General features: G+C 36.2%; 1 protein-coding gene across 1 annotated transcript; it reads left to right on the top strand.

Moving 5' to 3' along the window:
- Window positions 1-690: 690 nt before the first annotated feature.
- LOC113498071 (ankyrin-2-like) lies at window positions 691-21,033 on the top strand. Its single transcript, XM_026877974.1, is given in 27 exon segments — window positions 691-1,029; window positions 1,275-1,440; window positions 1,556-1,768; window positions 2,015-2,142; window positions 2,371-2,540; window positions 2,665-2,805; window positions 2,880-3,056; window positions 3,199-3,362; window positions 3,448-4,593; window positions 4,753-4,965; window positions 5,043-5,309; window positions 5,392-6,193; window positions 6,264-6,491; window positions 6,571-6,694; window positions 6,764-7,926; window positions 8,157-8,293; window positions 8,382-9,618; window positions 9,827-9,952; window positions 10,427-10,522; window positions 11,516-16,888; window positions 16,891-17,119; window positions 17,478-17,599; window positions 18,395-18,552; window positions 18,858-18,918; window positions 18,921-19,013; window positions 19,960-20,065; window positions 20,914-21,033. Coding segments are annotated over 27 exon segments (13,074 nt in total). The 5' UTR covers window positions 691-853; the 3' UTR covers window positions 20,972-21,033.
- Window positions 21,034-21,709: the final 676 nt, after the last annotated feature.

The following is a 21,709-nucleotide window of genomic DNA, read 5'->3' as shown; positions in this document are numbered from 1 at the left end:
GCCTATCAGTTCTGTTCACATCATCTTCTCTTATTTTGTCTCGTTCCTTTTTCTTGTCATTGTTTCACTGGACACCTTTTTATTTCTATTGTTTTGTTTAGTTCGATTGGATTTTTGGATTTTATTTCAGTGAATGTCCTTCGAGAGATCTATTTTCCGAAAAACCTGAAACAAATTTTGATGATTAGTTTTTGATAAAGTAGAGTTCATTTTCATTTTGAGAGACAACCGCACTATATGTAAGGAACAGGTGACGTTCACAGTGTGCCACATTATAGTCACTTTTTTATTTCTAAAAGTTAATAAAATGGTACGTTATTTATTGTTTATTTGTGTGATGTGTTGTCTTTGCTTGTTGTGTGTTTGCTATAGGCCGTTTTGGAAACATTTTACGTTTAGTTTTTTTTTATTAATTTGTTATAACCTGTCTTTCTTATTTCTGATCTTTCTTCTACATCGGTTATTTACATATTAAACTTCCTTTTCTTTTACGTGTTTAGGTTAAACAACAAAATTCTAAATTTAAGAGGCTATCTGAAATTTGTATTTATAACTACACTTTATGATCTATTTATAATATAAGTAAAATTAGTCAAATTTGTAGAAATTATAGACTGTAATATGGAGAAATCAGTACATGTACTATGTAGATGAATATTAAAGGCCTGCTTTGGCATGCAATAGGGTAGACCCATCATCATGGCAGTTGAAAAATAGCGTTTTAGCCGCTGAATACTGCCTCTTAGCTTTCATTTAAACAGACAGACAGTGAAGCATTTTAAATGTAGCGACATAAAGTATAATTGCAGAGCATGTGTATAGTTGAAATTGTGCTTATAGGGTGTAAAATGAGATGTTTGTGGTAACAGGTGGAACGAATCGAGCTCATTGGGAAGATGTTACTGAAAATACTCCTTTGACTTTTGTGAATGATTGTGTTTCGTTCACGACGACTGTGTCAGCTAGATATTGGCTCATTGACTGTCGACATGTCGAGGATGCTACCAAAATGGCAACAGAGTTATACAGGTAACGACAAATTTTATTTTGAAATCACTTTTTTTTAAGGCCTGGGAATCCTCATGGACACCCACTCTCTCGGGAGAGAGAACGGGTAGAATCTAACTGACTAAACCTGAACCGCGATGCTACGATATTCTCATTTTTGTGTCGGTGTATGACAATGTATTGCAATCCTTCATACACGTCTTGAATACACTACCAAACATTTTTCTTAATGGATTTTGGTGATGTGTTTTTTTTTGGAATTTCAGAGAAGCGATTCATGTTCCTTTCATGGCACGTTTTGTTGTATACGCCAAGCGGACTGACGAATGTCAAGCGCAGTTGCGCATGTTCTGCGTCACTGATGATAAAGAAGACAAGACTTTGGAGCGCATTGAGCGATTCATACAAGTGGCTAAGAGTCGGGACGTAGAGGTCAGTTAAAAAATACATCTTGACAATAAGTCATTTGTCTCCTTTACCTATTCCTAATTCGTAAATTGTGCCACTATTCAGTTCTATTAGAAATTAAACCAATTTGTTTCTCTAGGTCCACGAAGGAAAACCAGTCTACCTTGAATTCGGTGGTAACCTAGTACCAGTGGCAAAATCTGGTGAACAACTCTCGATACCATTTAGGGCATTCCGTGAGAACCGGGTTGCTTTCCCGGTCATGATCAAGACACAAGACCTGGAACCGATCTGCAGGTGCCAATTCATGAGGGATCCTAAGGTTCCGAAGGGAGAACCATCACCAGCACCGGTAAGTATTCCTTATGGTGGTCTGATGGTATAAAATTTATGCGAAGGTTTTTCAACTTTAAAGCGAGACAACTCAAAAGTGATATATTTCGGAGCCTTGCTATGATATTATAAGCGATTGCTCTGAAAAGGTAATATAATGCAAACCTCAAATTTTTGTCGCGTTGTCTGACCTTTAAGCATATTCCAGATCTTTATGGTGAAATGATCGCATACTTTACTAACCATATTCTTATTGCCCTTTCAGATCGCAGTTCTCAACATTATGGTACCAGATGAACCCACAGAGAGGACTTCTCCTATCCCAACAGAGACTGTGCCGATGCGTACAGAAGAACAGGAGTTGATATGGAGGCAGAGACTTAGTGACCCAAGGTAGGTGTCCAATGTAACGACAATAATAATAAATAATTAAGATGTATCTACAATTTTAATGCCTCTGTGTAAAAAATACGCGAAAAATAAATAATTATTATTTTTAACTTTTACACACTAATTTCTAAATACTTTTGGCTCTGACTACGGGCCCTAAGTCTAAAATACAAAATTACTATCAGATCTTTATGTAATAATATGTTTTACTTCTGAATTATTCTTTCATAGATTGGAGGATATTTGCAACCTGCTTGGAAAAGACTGGGTAGCGTTAGCTTACGAGCTTGGCGTCAGCGTGGCCACCGTTAACCAGATTCAGGCAAAGAGGATCACTGCAGCAGAGCAGGCACAGCTGATGCTGAAGCTCTGGAAGACGCAGTCTGGAACTAAGGCACTTGGTAAGTTTATTTTTGGGATCCATCATCATCGCATAAGTTGAAAATAAAACCAAAAAAAAAATCATATATTATAATGATAATGATAGCAGCATAGCATAATGACTGATAATTTGAATATTTTCAGACAATTCTTTGGAGTTAGCACTATGTCGTATCGGCAGAGACGATATAATTGCACCTCAGTCCGAATTGACCAACGAAAGACGAATCCAACGTAATATTTACCAAGAGAGGCAAGCTTCAGAAGAAATTGAAGCGTATAAAGGTAAAAAATACACAATCATTTAACTTCTGGACTTAGTGAACCTTAATCTAATTTTGTTCTTATTATTTCTCTAGCTGAAGAAGACAATAAACTCAAAGACCGAATATATGATGAAGATCAAATACCTGAACATAGAGAGTCAGAACATGATCAAGATGAAGCCAAGTACTCTCCTGAAGAGAAGTCGATAATAGACAAGAGCGAAGTGGAGAGAACGCCTACGCCGAGCGAAGAAAGCGAGGAAGATGAAGGTATTTATTTATTTAAATAACCATTTAGAAGACAGACTAAAAAATGTTGTATTTATTCAGTAAGTTATAAGAGATACTTATCGAATTTAGCGAATTTAATGCACGATATTAAATACAAAAAATGAATGCACTTTTTATACAGATGTCAAACGAAGTGTGGCCGAAAGGAAGGAACAAATTACAAGGAAGTTAAGTTCGAGCAAAATACCTGCATCGAAACAAAAGAAGGAGATTCGTGAGGAAATTATAGAGATAAAGACTCAAATCAAACCCGACATTAAGAAATTCCAGGATATTGAGCAACAGGTACGACTAATTAGTAATAATAGTATCATTCCAAGTTAAATTACCTTAGTTTTTTTATTTGTCACTTAACTTATGTATGTTGTAGGTTAAAGAAAAAGATCCAAAACTAGAAAGGACTAGATCGAAAACTTCTCCTGACACAGTCGAAGAAGAAAGGGAGGTTGAAGTAGAAAGAGAAGAAGTAGTAGAAGTAAAGAAAGAAGAACCTAAACCAGTTGAGAGACCAGTGGATCAATTCAGGAAGTATGATCCCTCATCACCTGCAAAGCCAACACCCAAACATTTGCAACGGCATATGAGAAATGAATCTATGAGGTTCCCATCTGGTGACTTTTCGAATGTCACGATAACTCCGCGTAAATCAGTTACTGCAGAAACATCTGAAATTAAAGTAACTGAAACTAAAGATACTTTTACAAAAGAAGCTATATCTCAAAAAGAAATAGTGACTTCCCGAGTTGAAGAAAAACTTGAAGATGGTGAGAAATCACCCGACTTAGTATCCGAAGAAGTAGACATTGCTGAAGCTCCACTTAGAGCTAAAATCAGCTCGTTTGAGTCCAAAATGTCCAAAGACTCTTCCATTGAACTGCCTAAAACTACTGTTAAGTTAACAAAGGAAGCACTAAAGAAACATACGCTCGAGCAGGAACAAGGAATTGAATACACGCAAGAGTTTGTTAGAGAGCAATCCAAGCAGATATCAAGTATTGAAACGCATGTTACTCATAAAGTATCCGTCGAAACAGAAAAACACACAGAACAGGTGAAATCTGTCAAAGAGACAATACAGCACTTCGATTCTAAGATAAAACTAGAAGAGAAATCTAAGCCTTACCATAAAACCATGAGAACAGACTCTACATTGGTTCAAGTGTCTTCAGAAGAAGACAGCGAATTCTTAAAAAAATCTACGGATTCAGAAACCGAGACTGAATCTCAAACGACTGTCAAAGTTGACAAACTAGAACAGAAAAGTAAATTCAAAATGGACCGCGACGTCTTTGACAAGAAACCCGACTTTAAAGAATTACCCAAAGATTTCAAGGATGATACAGACAAAAAATCTGATGATGACGATAAGAAAGATGATCAACCAGCAATTAAGATGGAAAGTAAACTTGAAAAGCAATTGACATTAGAATTGCGAGCGAAAACTAGTGATGAAGATATCACGGAAACGTTAGAAGAGAAAGATGTATCTACAAGTGACAGATATAGCAAAGACAAGGTAATTTTAATTGTATACTTTTTATTACAGGAAGTATTGGATCGAGAATAATATCTGAAATCATCAAAATGATGAATGACATCAAATTGAAAATATGATTAAATGTATAATTAAATTAATAATTATGTATAAAATAATGATTCACACATCATTTTACAGGTGGAGACACAGATATCAGTAACGAGTATAAAGTCAGACTTAAGTAGACATACGAAAACTGATTCTATGGGATCTGAAGTTCAGGATTTGATAAGCAAGAAATTATCCCAAGAATCACCTGCTCAGTCTGCAATCGATAAAGCTGATTCATTTGCGGACCTACAACAAAGCACTGAAAAAGATTTCAGTTTTGTATCACAGACTGAATCAAAGGTCGGTATTATAACGATTGAAATTAAATACCTCATCATTGAACATACGATATATTGATGTAAATATTTTTTTCTCAGGTTTATTCAAAAGACTCAAAACATAGAAGCGATTCTTTAGACGAGGCTTCTCAGTTCTCAGACTTGGAAGATCAAGTTGGCACAAGTCCAGCTCGTAAAACACCGATTGAAAAAGATTTAGACCAAACACTAATTAGATCTACTACTACAACAACTGTAGTGGATAGAAATGAAGCAAGGGACCAGACATTGGAATTCATTAAATATGAAAGTGAACACAGCTCGCAAGTCATTGGAGCTGCCTTAGGTCAAAAAGAAACCGACAAGGTAAGTCATTTTAGTTACATTTTGAAAGTTTTGCGCCCTACAAAATATGTGAGAGAAAATTACAAGTTTATTTATATTATAGGTATCGCCTAAAGAATCTCCAGTTATTAGCGCTAAAGCGCGACAATTTATTGAAACAGTACCAGAAGATGATTCTGTTCAAGAGTGCTTCTTCTCGAAGCGTATTTATTCAGATTCTTTAGAGGATTCTGAACATACAGACTCACGGCGCCACTCAGAAGCGGAATCGTTGAAATCAGATCAGTCTGATGTTAAGGCTAAAGTGTCTTCGTCTGATTTCGATGAACGAGCAGAATATGAGGAAACTGCTGATTCTGGCAGCGGCTTTGGCGATGAGAAATTCGAAGAAAGCGTCGGCTTTACATCCATGAGAATTGACGCTAAAGTAGAACTTGAGAAACAAGACTCTGGGTCTGATAAAGCTGAAGAGCCAGAAATGGTTTTCAAGAAAATGACTCCGAAACGTCATTCGAGAACGGAATCCATATCTATTAGTAAACTGAGTGATTTACAACTTGATGTAGATGCTTCAAAACCTAAACAAGAATTCCAAATGATTGTAACCGAGGCTGAAGAAGTCGATCGATCGGACAAGGATGAACTGTCTGACAAAATCTCCTCTGAAAGTAGCAGGGAGATTGAAATGTCAGACCGAAAATCATCCGAAGGTATTTCGGATAAGATCAGCTCTGAAGATGCTGTTACGGAAAAGAAGACTTCTTCTGAAGAAGAAGCAGCTAAGGAAGGAGACCAGTTACTTGAACAAGGAAAAGAAGTCGTAACAGCTGTTATTGAAACTGTGAAAGATATTGAGACTGTTGAAATAAAGTCTCATGCTGTAAAGGATGAAGTTCAAGACAAAGGTAGTACCTATTTTTTATTCATATTCCCTTGGTATTTTTTTCATTTGTATTCATATTTTAAATGTTCTAGTTGATGCAGTTAAACGCCAATCAGTCACGTCAGCTGGCTCAGGTTCAGTCAGTGAGCTACGTCTTGAAGAAAAAAGGCTATCAGATGCGCACAGCCTTACAGAATCCAGGGATTACACGTTCGAAGAGTCTGAAGATGACATTGGAACTCAAGGAACTCACGTAGATATGTCTAAAGACAAAGTCGAAGTTAGGATTGAAAGCGATTCTAAGACCAAGACTGTGTCAGGTTAGTTTCTGCTTTGAAATGTAGCAAATCTAATGAAAGCAATGTTACCAAAACGTTATGATTTTTATATTTTTTACAGGCAAAACAGACCAATCAAAACTAGCAAAACTGACGCATGGTGACTCATTAGATGATGTTGAAGGATTTCCTGAAGATCATGTCATTGACTATGTCCACAAACTACCACATATCGCTGAGATTGGGTAATTAATTCTATAGTGTTTAAAAAAATTGTAGGAACTTTTAGCCTAATTTTTGTTCTATGATTGCAGTTCAATCCCCGATAAAGACATGACTAGTGACTTCTTAAGCAAAGAAAGAGAGGAACAACTAAAACGTGAAGCAGTGCAAGTTGTTACAACTACCGTAACTGAAACAGTTTTACCGGTGAAAGAGGTTAAAATTATTGAGACCATCAAAACAGATCAAGATGAAACACCTAGAGAAGTTGTGTACACAACAAGGCAAACGGAAACTACATACTCAGTTACCTCAAAGGAAGAGCCAACAGTAGTTACTGAAGTTAAAACTATCATCAAAGATGGTACTTCCACAACTCAAGAAATCACTGAAATAAGGAAGCAAGTGGTTACTAGCGAAGGTGGTAAATTCGATGTTTCAAAAATAAGAACTGATACTCTTGGGAACTTTGACATCGGAGATTTAGAAGAAGTTAAAAAGTTTGTGCCTAAGGATTTAGATTTAATTGAAACGACTGAGATAACCAAAGAACAAGTAAAACCAGTTATTGATGACATTTTACAAAAAGGGACAATTGCTGCAGCGGCCAGGAGCCCAATTTTGGACAAAGATATTAAGGTTATTACTAAAGAAATTGTAGAGACTGAAAAGAGGTCTTATGATGCTAAAGTTCCCGTCAAAGAGGAACGCAGACATTCTTGTATCAGTCCCGCTATTTCGCTTGAAAGAATAGCGGAATCTGAAGTGGAGACGGAAGACGAACCCCCTAAACCATCGACTAGCCTTGTTATTGAGACTTCAAAAACAACTGAAACCAAAACCGAAATGAAAAAGTCTGATTCAGCTATGAAACAAATGGCTGACAACATAGAAATAATAATTAAACAAGCATCTGAGGATATTGACCTTTCGTCAGAAGAGCATCCCGCTGAAGAAGAAACGCAAGACATTGCAGGTCGTGTCTCAGTTGATTCTATAATTGAAGAAGCTGTGACCACTGTTGAAGGGTACTTAGATGAAAAAGATTCGAAAGAACAAGAAATTGAAGCAAAGAAAGAAATAGTCTTTGAAGAGACTAAGAAATTCGTAAAGGAACGACCGGGACTTATTAAATCTCTATCACGAGATAGTGGTGAAATAGTTATCATGCCAAAGAAGAAACATCCTAGAACGTTTTCAGTCCAAAGTTCACCAGAAGAAGTAGAAGAACAGATTTATACTGATTCAGAATCAGGTAATTCAGTTTTTATGTTTTAAAATATATATTTTTATACACAAGATCAATAACGTTTTTATTTGTTCTCTGCTTTTTTTAACTAAACCTATGAAAGTATCGTATGAAAAATTCATAAAAATGGATTTTACTAAAATTTTCGGCTTTTTTTAACAAAACATGTCCAAGTATCGTATGAAAAAATCATAAAAATAGATGTAACTAAAATAATGTTTAATAACAATTTACAGAAATGGACAAAGCCAAAGTATTAGAAATTATAGAACCAAGTTCAGATGTTGACGGTAAAGTTCCAGCATCTAGTTTTGATACTAGGAAAATTCGTACTGATTCCCTTGATGACGCTGACGACTTCCCCGAAAAAGAGGTAAATTTATAACTTTTTATATTTTAAAAGAGATATGTAAAAATATTTTACTTCACATTTCAATTATTAATTCTATTTGTAATTTAAGGCTGAATTTTTCGGCGATGAGGATAAATATAGTGAAGAACGTGGCACATTCCAACAACCTAAATCTCAAGAGTCAGCACCAAGCTCAGACATGGCAGCTTCTAGTACAAGCGCTCAGCATGATGGAGAAGAAGAAGACAAGTTCAGCGAATCATTTGTAAAGAAAACTCAATTTGTTGACGGAATATTTCGATCTGATTTAGTATCAAAATCTACAACTGAATCTTCAGTAACAACCGTCATATCAACATTAACTAAGTCGTCAGATGACGATCAAAAGTCAGTTTTGGAAGATGGCACTTCAGCCGATTTTTCAAAGATCAGCGGTGCTGACTTGGTCAAGGACCCATCTAAAACTTCTATTGATGCGAAAGAAGACTCAAGAATGGAGGAACAAATTGAAGACCGGGGTACTCCGGACTTATCCAAGAAATCGATCGATTTAACTAAAGATTATTCAAAATCATCAATTGATAGTAAAGATACTTCCAGAGATTTTGCAACAAATGAACTGTCTAAAGATTCTACTGTAGATTTAACTAAGGATTATTCTAAAGCTTCCGTAGAAAGTGTTAAAGAAACTTCTAGATCCATCGATGAAAAGACATTCTCCGAAGATCATTCATCGCTGGATGTATCAAAAACCCTGGCATCAGATGCTTCTGAGGGTATAACTGTAAGCAAGGAATTTGTTGAAGATGAGAGATCAGTGTCAAGGATTATGAGGGTATCGACTAGCTCGTCTCAAGAAACCTCGATTCTAACAGAAAGCAAATTGTACAGCGACCACGATGATAAGTCTTTAGAAAAAATTAAGCCATCTGATAGATCTGAGCAAGATTTCATTGGCGAAATGGAAGAAAAAATTGCGCAGCTGCAGTCAGAGTTTAGGAAGGAAGAAGAAAGTATTAGAGATCTTTCTGACAAAGCCCCTGAAGTAAAAGAGGTAAAAAAAGAAGTCACTGTGAAAGAATTTATTGGAGACGATAAATCTGAAAACATTATTGAGACAACACAAGTGGTAACACATACAGTTGAACATATTGTACAGGGAGTAAATGAAGTGGAACACAAAATCGACGGAAAATTAGAAGAAAAGTCGGATGATGCAGATATCGAAGCGGAAGCCGCAGATGAGGTTCCTGACATGAAAGAATTAAATAGAAGGTGCTCAAACTTGTTGGAAGATATTTCACAAGGAGCTCTGATTAGGATTGACTCGTCTCATGTCACTCACGGTAAGTCGCATCAATGAGATCGTGTCTATAATCTTTATTTTTATTTATGTTATTTTCTTGCTTATCTATTTATTTAATTGGTATTTTTCAATAGTATTCGAGCATGTTCAATGATCTATATTTTACTTATTTTTCTATTTTACTTTTAATATACCATTTTTTACTTTTCAATTTAATTAAATCTGAGTGTCCTATATTCATATTTTAGACCTTGCATCGAAATTCTCCAAGACCCCACCACCATCTCCCGTCGATTTAACTCTTAAGGAGAAAGCTAAAGCGGAGGAAGGTTCTGGCGAAAAGCACGGATTACTGGCTGGGCTACAACCTAAAGGTACCATCTCCACAGTAGCAACATCACAACTGTAACCAACCAAGTTGTCAAAAATCATAAGTTTTTTTTCTAGAGTTTAATGAAACGTAGTCATTGATATACATGTCATGTATCAAACAATACTACAAGATCAATAAAGGATACTTAGTAAGTTTTATGACTAAATGCTTGAGTAAAACTCTTTTCTGTGTATTAATGTAATGTAACCTAAATCCAAAACCTTTTAAGTATTTTTGACAACTGTCACAATAGAACCATAGTAGCTAGTCAAACAACTTGCTTTAGCTCCACAAAAAGCACTTAATCGTGAACATGCCAAATAAAAAAACATCAGACACATCATAATGCAAAATACAGTCTCCTTATGAATACTTTGTCACTACCTCTGACTTAAGTAGGCTAATTGTAACTAATATTATGTACTAGCTAGGTTGCGCTAGACGTAGGAGCTAATATCTCCCATTCCATATATAGGCTCAGATTCTTCGTTCCTGGACGCTAGCCGTCAATCACCAAGAGCTTCATCAGCCGGGGACAGTCTCATCAGCGAAACTGAAGCTCACCAAAGTGGTCAGTAACTATTACAAACACCGTTTAATTTTAAAACCTTTTATTCTTTATGTAATTTGAACTCTAGCCCTAACATTTTGTAACGACGACTTGGCATTTTAAGATTGAGTATGTTGGTCCCATAAAATGGATTGTGAGAGAATTATTGCAAGCTTATTGCAGTAATGTAGTGGCAAAGTAGAGTCATAGCGAAACTTTACTCTTAATTTTGTAGCGAACAACCATTATAGAAAGCCTTATTTGCCACACTCTTTATTTGTACGCCAATTATCGCATGCGTCGTGGTTCGTGATTAAACGCAATTAATTGACTTTGTTTCTAAAGACTTGGAAACAAAGCCAGTGAATGGACAGCACTACCAAAGTAATAATAGAATGCACTGAGACTAAGCAAAATGAAAATAATAATATTTTAAAGACACCATCAAAAATATTAAACAAAAGAGAATTTTGAAAGTAGTTCAGTTGCAATAGAATCATAATGTACGCAAATATTCGTCAGCACAGTAAATTTTACTTTCTTTCTTGCGGAGCCCTTACGTTGCGATAGGTAAGTGGACCCACGAGCAACCGAACATCACTTTGTTTTTATTATCGCTTCTTTATCAAGGGATAAGTTGATTTTCTAGTATTTAATTCGCAATTTTTCCATCTACTATCATTCACGTTTGAGTAACGTTTCGCTTTGATTCTGAATCTTCATTTATTTTACTCATTATGTATCATGAGCTTCCATCGCTGTTATCTAAAGATCTTCATCACATCCATTATGTTTTGTAAAATGTACACGCTTCAGGTGCTTGTGACCTATTGAGATAAAGATACCTTAGGATGACGTTGTGTTTAAGCAATGTGCACATTAATATCACAACAAATCAAATTAGTTACTACATCAGACTGTATACCACGTCTTCAGTGTATAGCACCACTAACTGACATTCTAAAATCTTAAAAGAAAATATTCATATAGTCACAAAAGTATTTTTCTTTACAGAAGTATTAATGGAAGCGTCTAAGGCACTCACTGCTGCCGCCAGACCCAAATCTCCAACAAAGCATGTCGCCGATAACATGACATTTGTCAATGTGGACCAGCCGACCATCACTAGTGGTGCCATTGAACTTGTAGACCGAACTATAGAAAAAAGCATTGATGTCATTGATCAAATTAAAAAAGAACAGCTTGCTGTGAAAAGGGAAGAGCTGCAAACCTCGACTTCCACTGACACATTCTACAGTGAGTCTAGGGTGGAAACTTCTTCCTCATCAGTACATAAAACATTTGAGGGTGGCGAGTTAAAGTTCCAATCTATTGATCCTGAAGCTGTTATGTCCAATATGGTAGCCAAATTTGGCACCAAAGATGATTTTAGCACTATTTTAACTCACAAAGAAACAGAAACAAGGAAAATCTCTGGCCAAGAATTCTTCTCTGAGACAAAGCAAGTGTCATCATCTGACGATGACTCATTGGTTATTAAAACTGAAACAAAACATGAACTTAGGGGACAAGAACATGAAATGAAAGAAAAAACTATTGTGCGCAAGGATGGAGACCAAACAGAAACTTCACAAAAAAAATTAGAGCGAGCTCATGAAGCTACTGCCAAACGATCGGATACTGAAACTAAAACTGTTAGAAGTACGGATGATGCAGATATAATTAAGGTTGAAAGAGAGTTTTCTGAACAAGGTCTTTACACAGGACGACAAACTAAATCCGAAGAAAAGATGACTGCTATCAAAGATGAAACCATTAAAAAAAAGCATGAAGTTAAAATATCGGAACGAGATATGTCACATGAGCAATGGGGCAAGGAATATTTTACTGAGCCAGGAGAATTAGAAGACATTGTTGAAGATAGTGACGGCACAGCCAGAGTGGCATATGTAGATTCCGCTTTGAAAATCATTGAAAAAGACGAAGTCGTATCAAGTGTTGAAGTTTCTGAAAAGGGGAAAGTAGTAAGCTCAACAATTGAACATCATAAGGAAGAATCTGTAATCGAAAGTAAGGAACACGATGATTTAAGCTCTGATGCTTCACATGCACCAAGCTTTAAAAGTGAACCAACTGAACGAAGAGATTCTTGCGAGGCCAGCCCAAAGAGTAAATCTAAATCGTTTAAAAAGGACGACGAAATATACGAAGTAAATTTTATAAAAGAAATTAAAGTTACTACGTCCCCAGTCAAGAGCTGTTTTAGTCGCACTGGAAGTCAAGACACACATTCTGAATCTGAAATTGCACCAGAATTACCTCATGATGACAGAACTGGAGACACTCCGAAAAAAGAAAAACCTGCTAAATCTCCGATAAAACTACCTCAACAACAAATTCAAGATCAAGTCTGGGAAGTATCTCTGCAAAAAGCAGACTCATTTGAAATAGCTGATGAAATACCAAAACCTAAAATAACTACTAGTATTGAGCCATCTACTGCCACCAAAAGTTCAGATGGTGAGTCCATTTTAGAAATTAGAACCTTAGTTGAATCAAGAACTGAAGTGACTAAAACATCCAAAACTGACATGTCTCCGATAACATTTGAACTGTCTGATATTGAAACTAGTACCACATCAAAAGATATAATGATAAAGTCCGGTGAAAGCCTAGACACGGAATGTATGATTAAATCATTGGAGTCGCATGAAGGAGAAGTTCTGCAAAAATCCATGGATTCAACCATGAGTGCTGAAACTTTACATCCATCCGAGTTCTCCACAGAAGCTGACTCAGCTTTTTTAACTGGAACTGACCATAAGAAAGAAGAAGTGAAACTTGTAAAGGAAAAAAGCCTTGAAGACATATGTAGTAGTGGATATGACACTGATCTCTCCTCTGCCGAGTTTCATGCGACGAAACTCGAGTCAGAAAGGGTTGATTACGATTCACTAATGTCTGCTCAACCACTCACCGACTTGTCAGTTTTGGAAAAAACTATAGATGAAGTCAAACAGTCTCTTGAAGCAGCACAAGGTGAAATCATCAGTGAAAAAAGCGATGGTAGCAGTAAATATAAGCAATCCCCATCCGAATTCCAATTCAAACTACTGATTAGTCCTGACAGACCGGAAGTTATTACTGAAGAGCAACATGATGACCATGACAAGACTATTGTATCTACAGAAAAAGAAGATAAGATGTTGGATAGCCAACTGTCTGAAGGCACTTCACAAAAAATCAGTTCTCATGATGATACAACTACCTCGGACGAAGAAAAAGATACCGTTCACGTGAAAGAATCCAGTCCACCCTTAGATACTGGTGACCTCTCAATCAGATCAGATAGTGGTCCACACTCGATTATTGAAACTGATAGCGAAATTGTACTTTATGATCGAGACAAGTCAATAAGCAGTCTTGAGGTTAAGCTGCGGGACCAAAAACATATTAAGTCCAAACTGGGTGTTAGCGACCGTCGATCAGCTTCTGAAGTAGAAGGCTGGTCCAGTTCTGGAGAGAGCCATTATCATAGCTTCGAACATTCTGAGAGCAGACCATTGTCTTCGGATGTTGACGTTATGATGACTGCTCAAAGTGGTACTGAGTTTGAAACTGCTTTAACGAGCCATGACATTTCATCTCAATCATTGAGAACTTCTAAGGACTATTTCACTGCTGGCAGTTCACTTGCCTCTCGTGACAGTATGAAGAGTTTAGATTCCGATGGGTCGAGCCATGTTGCCAGTATTGACATTTCTGATGCTTCAGAAACGCTAGTACCATCAGCAAATGAATTAAAAGAAGAATTGATGGAAAGTAGCACATATGTTGAACAGTTCTTACATGAAGCAGAAAAGAAACAGGAAAAAGTTAAAGATGTAAGTGATGAGGAAGTATCTGGTGATGAGGATGAGAGTAAAATTGATGTAATAGAACCTGTAGGAAAAATGAAAAGGTCTCATGAGATGCGATTTTTGCCCAAAGATATGATACCAGAAAACTTTCCGATAGAAAGTGCTTCAGAGACCGCAGACGTTGACGAAGATTCCACTAAAGATAAAGAAGGTTCAGATACAACTATTTCCAGCCAGCTTAAAACTGACGAGATTCTATCATCTTCAATCTCTAAATTAGACATGCCATCTTCCCAGTCAGAACCAGAACATGAAGAAGTCAAAGAAGAAATTATTAAAACAAAATCTCATACCGTAGAAGCAATACCGTTTTCCGTAACAAAAATTGAAAAACAGCAAAGAGAGTTTGTTGATGTTGAAAGTGATATTATTCCTGTAGGATCAGCCGAATACGATGATATAGTTAAGCACGGAAGTATTACACCTGAACCTAGAAAACCATCTAAAGAAGAAATAATAATTACAAAAAAGACAATTCATGAAGCAGAAAGTGCACCCGGCGAAGTATGTGAAGTGGTGGAGGAATGCCACAAAAAGATTATTAAAGAAGTAAGCGTTGTTCCCTTCCCTAAAACAGAAGTACCACCAAGTCAACGAGAATTTGTTGATATTGAAGACGAAATCATTCCCGTGGGAACAATACAGTATGAAGAAATTTTAAAATCTAAAAGCGATTCATCTGTCCCAAAAACTAAGGTTGAAAAGTCTGTAGTAAAGACACCGGATTCACAACTAGACAGTAAACAAACTTCCACATCTAGTCTTCAAACACATGACCATATTTCTACTCCCCATACGCCTTTATCTGCACCAAGCCAAAGTTCTCTTTCTACCGACAATGGACGAGAATACGTTTTAGATGATATGTATGACATATCAGAAACTCCAGAACTGCGGTCAGATCTTGCTGAAACAAGTAGGTCAGAACTTCTTATTACGACCGAGGAAAAAACGATGCACACCTATGAAAAAGAACAAGAGTCACCTACTAGCGATGAATTTGAAATGGTAGATAAACCAAGCGAAATGGATGACTTTGTAGTAATTGAAGAAGTAGCCAAAGAGGCACAAGAAACAGATCCTGAAGGAAAAAGTGTTCAAATCAAAATGCAAAAGTTTGAAAAACGACACGATACCGAAATAGAAGAATATTTATCAAAAACTTCCAAAAAACAAGAAAGTACCAGCAGCGCATCGGGTTCTTTGTCCGATGATGAACTGCTGCAATATGAACTTGAACAAAAGAAACTGGCTGCTCAAGAATTAGCAGAAATCGAAGCAGGTAGAAGATGGATACAAATGCAGTTTGAAGGTGATCCCCGGTATGACTACGAAAGAGTACCATTAGAAGACATTAAGGAAGAAGAAATGACTGATTTTGATGCAAGCAGGATTGGTAGTTTAACGTCTCAAAAAGAATCGATTGGCAGCTACGGTAGTTTTAGGAACTCTTATGGAAGCCTTTCTGAGTCCGAAATGGCATCAAGGATTAGATTTAGAGTGAAAGGTGATAATGACGATATCTCCATCAGCTCATTACAAGAGTTCGAAAATCTTGAAAGGGCTTTAATGGAACAGTACCAACAACACTCTTCATCGTCACAGGATTCACTTAACGGGTCTTTACCAAGGCGTTACATATTAAGTAAGAGTCAAGGTGACGACATATCGGTGTCTAGCTTGAAGGAATTCGAAGGGCTAGAATCTGCTTGTCTGGAAGCTTTAAAAGCTGAAATTCTAGCCAAGCAAAAAGAAGCTCTGCTTATGGCAGATCCGAAAGAAGTAAGTGGTTATTTCTTGGAAAAAGAAAAACGGTCCTACAGTGGCAGTTCAGAAAGCAGTCCTCCTCAGAAAGGAGGCAGTCCCAGTCAAAAAGGAGGTAGTCCTTCCCAGAAAGTAGGCAGCTACGGCAGTCCATCACAAAAGATTTTAACAGAATCCGCAAGTATTAGAAAGTTGATTGATCAACAAATGGCAATTGAACAGAAGCTTCAGCAACAAGTAACACCCAAAGTTATCACTGTAAAGAAGTTTGATGATAGAGGTGCATTCTTTGTGCCTGAACCTGAGCCTGGAACTTCAGAATCAGAACCTGAACCACAAGCTGAAGTAACAGAGGAATGCAAAAAGTCCTCGTCATTTGTGTGCGCAGCCGCTCCTAGTGACGGATCAGCTGAATCAATACCAGGAGACTGCGAAGAAATGATGAAAATTTTAGATCAAGAAGAAAAATCAAAGCAAAGTCAAAGTCAAGCAGTAACTAGAACATTTACTGATGGAGGCGTAATAGAAGTTGTAAGAACGACTACAGTTATCCAACAACGGTTTGTCGATGGAAAGAAAGTTTCTGAAACTGTGAGCAGTACTGACGGAGATGGGGCAGTTGATATACCCTCAAGACCGAGACAATTAGAGGAAAGTGCTATGTCTTACGGTTCCGAAATGTCCTCATCTATAACATCACAGCCTTCAGAGATGGATAGTTTGATGACTGTGCTAGATAGGCATGTGGAGGGGAAGTGGTGACGGTGACGCGGCAGACAATAACAATGACTGATAAACCTGAGGAGTTGGAACTATCTCGGGAAGGGAGCATGGTCCGTGAGCTGTCGCCCTCCTCGGGGAGATCGATAGCTCATAGTGTAATCTCGTTTTCCGGTAAACAATTTACAGATCCCGCGAGTGGCTCTTGGAGTGGCCAGGACGAGGATATGAGCTCGTCTGGAAGCTTTAGTCGGTAAGTTTTAATCATGCATACTAAAAGGTAATCTGTTATAAAATTTGTATATTTGATCATAGCACGAATTAGTGAGAAATTGAATAAATGCCAATTCTTAGTTTTTGCGTCATCAGTTTAGGATATATACAGAGGTACAGTTTTAGCATATAAACTAAAATCATTTTAAAAACGAGACAAAAGTTATATTTTATAGCCTTAAACTTTAATTAATATCTAATTAACAAATATTAAATAATAAATATTAATATTTTTTTTGTGATAACAATAGATAATTGACTGAGAAAACTGAAACATTTTAGTTCAATTTCAAATATTTAACATGCAGATCAAGTATTTACATTAGTGTTTTATCCAGGGCTCGCGCGGACTTAATGCTAGGCAGCACGGATAGCTTGGAAGCTACCAGTTCTAACGCTACCCGAGCGACCTACAACTATGAGGTCGACACCCCTATGACGGGAAGCCTCACTTCTGGAGGTAAGTGTTCCATAGTATTTTCAGATTTTTCAAATTTCCCAAAAAATGTCTGAGCTCTGATAGATGTTTGAACAAAATTGGATGAAAGGAAACCAGCCGAAATTCTTGTAAGTCATATTGTTGAAACAAAACCAAGCATAAAAATTAAATATTTGTAAATGCCTTCTTGCCACTGTGGCATATATTAACTGTGAAGTAAGATCAGTGGTAGCTTCGCTTAATACTTATGTATGCGCTAAAACAATAAAAAAGTATTAAATATTATATCATATGTTAAGTAGATGTAATATCAAAGCTCTGACTTTATTTTCTTAGTACAACCAACTAGCCTGAATTATCTTTCATTCTTATGCCTAGCTCTATCATTGGCTTATGTATGCCTTAATGATAAATACTAACTAAAAATACAGCCTGGATTTATTATTATTACTTGTGCATTTATTTACTTACCATCTGTACTTATAAATAATATTCATGCCTGCCTGCTATCATTGTTAAAATTAGCATGGCCTTAATTTGTAATCTCTTTGTATTTTACAGAAAAGTTTGGCTCTCATCCTCGCTTTTATTTTTAAATATTTTATCAATTTATATAAATTTTCTCAAAATATAGTCATTTGTCTTTCAAAATAAAATTCCAACGGTTGATAAATAAGAATTGACACAGACATAACCTGTTGGATAGATGGCAAATAATTTTGAGAAAATCTTTTTTATTTGGATGATATTTATTGTTTATATTATTTATACTCATTGCTGCCCCACCGAGCTTGATACTAATCAGAAAGATAACAGCGGTGCCCCCTCCAGGATCGAACACCATGGTCTCATCATTGGACACACTGGACCCTATCACCGCAGTGCAAATGGAAAGTTTAGAACATCAGTCCACTAGTGAACATTATTCCCATGATTACGAAGTACAAGAACCGGATTCTGATACTGAACGATTGGTAAGTGACTTCAAATTAATAGACGCAGACGTTGAAGATTGGCAGAAAATCGAGACAAAGAAAGTTATGACCAAGCATAACTACACAAACTAAACTAAATCGAAGCATGCGCTACAAAAATTACAAATCTCACTTTTCAATCATGATCGTCCTTGACATTTCTATACTAATGAAACACTCAAAAAACATTACCTCCCTTCTAATATGAGCAGGAATTAAGAAATAGCACACAAAGAAGAACGAATAAATAAAGTAGAAAAAGAATAAGAAGCAATATTTGACGAATTCGTTAATCTAATTAACAGGAACTGGATAGCCGAACACCTCGAGCAAAAGAACGCACTATAATGTTTGACAGCACTGATACTTGAGTGCTGTCAGTGGTGATGGATCTGTGAAGGAAGCTGCCGTGGAGACACCAGCACCAACCTTCTACATTGGGGACACTCCCATTACAAGAGGTAAGAATTTTAACGCATTAGATAATAACGTTATAGAGTTCATATTTCTATGCTATTTAACAACTTGAACTTGTACGGATTTTACATGTCAGACTATGATGATAGAGGCCTAAAATCTAATTGATAACGAAATTGATTGCACGGATAGTCGAGTGCTTGAAGTCAACTAGCCAAACGCACTATACGCGACATGGCGCGGGTTCGCTCCCCGCATAGGATAAGCATTTGTTGAAATGAAACAACCTTTATTACAGGTACAGGTAACCTTTGCAGGTTTCGAAACGTCGGGAACAAAAATCCAAAATTAAACCGCCATAAAATCTGTAAAAGTAGTTTCATTTCAAAGTCTAACATTCGTGTAAACCTAAAAAACCACTATTATAAGCATTTGTGTCATCTACGAATGCTTGTCCTGAGTCTGAGTGTCTTTGTGCATGTGACTGTAATGTTTGTGAAACCGCTGCCACGCGAAATTAAATTCCTTAAAGCGAGAAAAGATTTAAAAAATGCTCAGATTGTAACTACTTACTTACAATCTATCTATCATACACGGTGATTTCATGTGTCCGGCGTTAAATACCCCTAGGCGCGATTATTATTTTTCTATCATCAACTAAGATAATAAGTACGAAGAAAAATTTTACAAGAGAATTCTGAAAATACTCTTAAAAATGATAAAAACGCCGCCGCCCGCGCCCCTCACCATTGTTACAAAGATCGGACCGCGCTCGCAACAGAGCTGTGTTTCTAAAAACTACGAATTGCATCATAATATTGAAAAAAATATGCATTTTAAATTTATTCAAATCTCATAAATACCTATTTTTTTATCATGAACGTGTTGTAGTCATTGGATACATGAACTGGGCTGCTTTTGTAAGACGACAAAAATATCACGGTGTATAATCTAAACCTACGTATTTGTTATAAACTTGTAACCTTCTAGGAGAACGACGTGAAGACGACGATGGTCAACCAGCATTGTCTGGAAGTGCGCCCGCGTCACTCCCACCTGCCACACAACCCTCGCCGCCTATACCTGCTCAAAGAAGGTAATGATTACAATTTCCATACACTTCCATACATCCTACAATCTCTAGAACTTTATTCATATGATGAAATGTACAGTCATTGTTAAATTCACAGTCAAAATGGTCATATGCCTTTATATTATTTTACTTTTCAACTTATTTTGCGTCATAAGTACTATCGTATACTTCTTCAAACTTTACACTTGCTAAACCTTTCTTTTTTGCATTTATACTTTTGCTTTGTCTTTTTTATCATAAGCTTTTTCATTTATTTTGTCATAAATACAAAATCGGTGATACTTGCTAATTTATTTGTGTTATCTATAAATAAATTAAATTTTCTAAATGTACCTACTAAATTAAAATATATTACCATTGCAGCTGCTATTGTTTAAGTCACTCTCAAGATAGGCTCGGCAAATAGGTACACTACTTTCTATGGTATTGCTTTTATAATGATTTGCTTTATACATGAACATCACCATTATAATCATAGTATTATGGTTATTTTGCTTTGTTCTGAACATTATTTATTTATTATAATTTATTGTGTTATGGCTGTCTCGGGTATTTAAATAGCATGTAGTGAAGGGTGTGGTTTTTTCAAAAGTGTTTAAGATTTTGTTGTTAACTAGCTCAGTAGTGATCACTAAATTTTTGGAATTGTTGAAGGGGTAAGCTAGTACCTTCACATTAATAATTTCATACTTTAAAGTGCTTTGACACAAAAATCACAAATAATGGTAGATTAATGATCACCACTTGAGTTCAAAAAGAGTAGTTGTTAAATAGAGGCAGATGTTATGTACTGTCATCTACATCACATCAGAATTGAATAAATGTAAATTGTTATTAACATTTATTTTCAGGTCATTATCGATGCTTGCGAAATCGCCTCCATCCAGCCTCGACGAAACCAAGAAGTAAAACAATTTCTAACTAGGCTAGCACAACAAAATGTGCTTAGAATCACGCATGACTCACAATTTCTTTAAGTTCCTAGCATTTTGTAAATTCTTATACCTAATTCTTGCTTAGGCAATGATGCACAGGCTAATAATTTGATTAACAAAAATATACTTATTAATGAAACTGATTTGACAGATAATAAACTTGACGGTAATGAACATCTAGACAATCAATTGACACATGTCATAAAATTATAAGACAAGACATATAATCATCATATGATAGTGATAGAACTATAAATGATGCTATAATTAATATAATGAACAAAAACTATGATTGTAATTTTTGATTCCGGCTATGACTATAGAAAGTAAATCCATTGTTTTAAGACCAGCGAGCTTTATGCTCTCAATACCCTAAATGAAAGAAAAATTGTTTCAGTACAGACACTGTAAAATTTTGACAAGACACTTGACTTGAAAAACGTGTTGACATTATCTATTAAAACTTGTTCAAAGTAAATGAATTTGAGATTAACTATAATATAACATACTAATAATACCTTCCAGCGTAGACAACTCTATGACTCTGTATAAAGCGTCTAATGTGATATCTAATCTACAAACTAAACTGACTCTTATAGCTCTCGCAGTAAGTCCTAAAACTGAATAGTCGACTTCTCATTGTAACTAAAGATCATCGGTATATATGGAGAGTGTTTGATCAAACATTTGCCATATATACGGAACATTTTGG

This window comes from Trichoplusia ni, chromosome 10 (genome assembly GCF_003590095.1).
Source record: "Trichoplusia ni isolate ovarian cell line Hi5 chromosome 10, tn1, whole genome shotgun sequence".
In the NCBI taxonomy this organism is placed as follows: domain Eukaryota; kingdom Metazoa; phylum Arthropoda; class Insecta; order Lepidoptera; family Noctuidae; genus Trichoplusia; species Trichoplusia ni.
The sequence above is the reverse complement of the archived record's forward strand: the minus strand, read 5'-3'. Positions and strand labels throughout refer to the sequence as shown.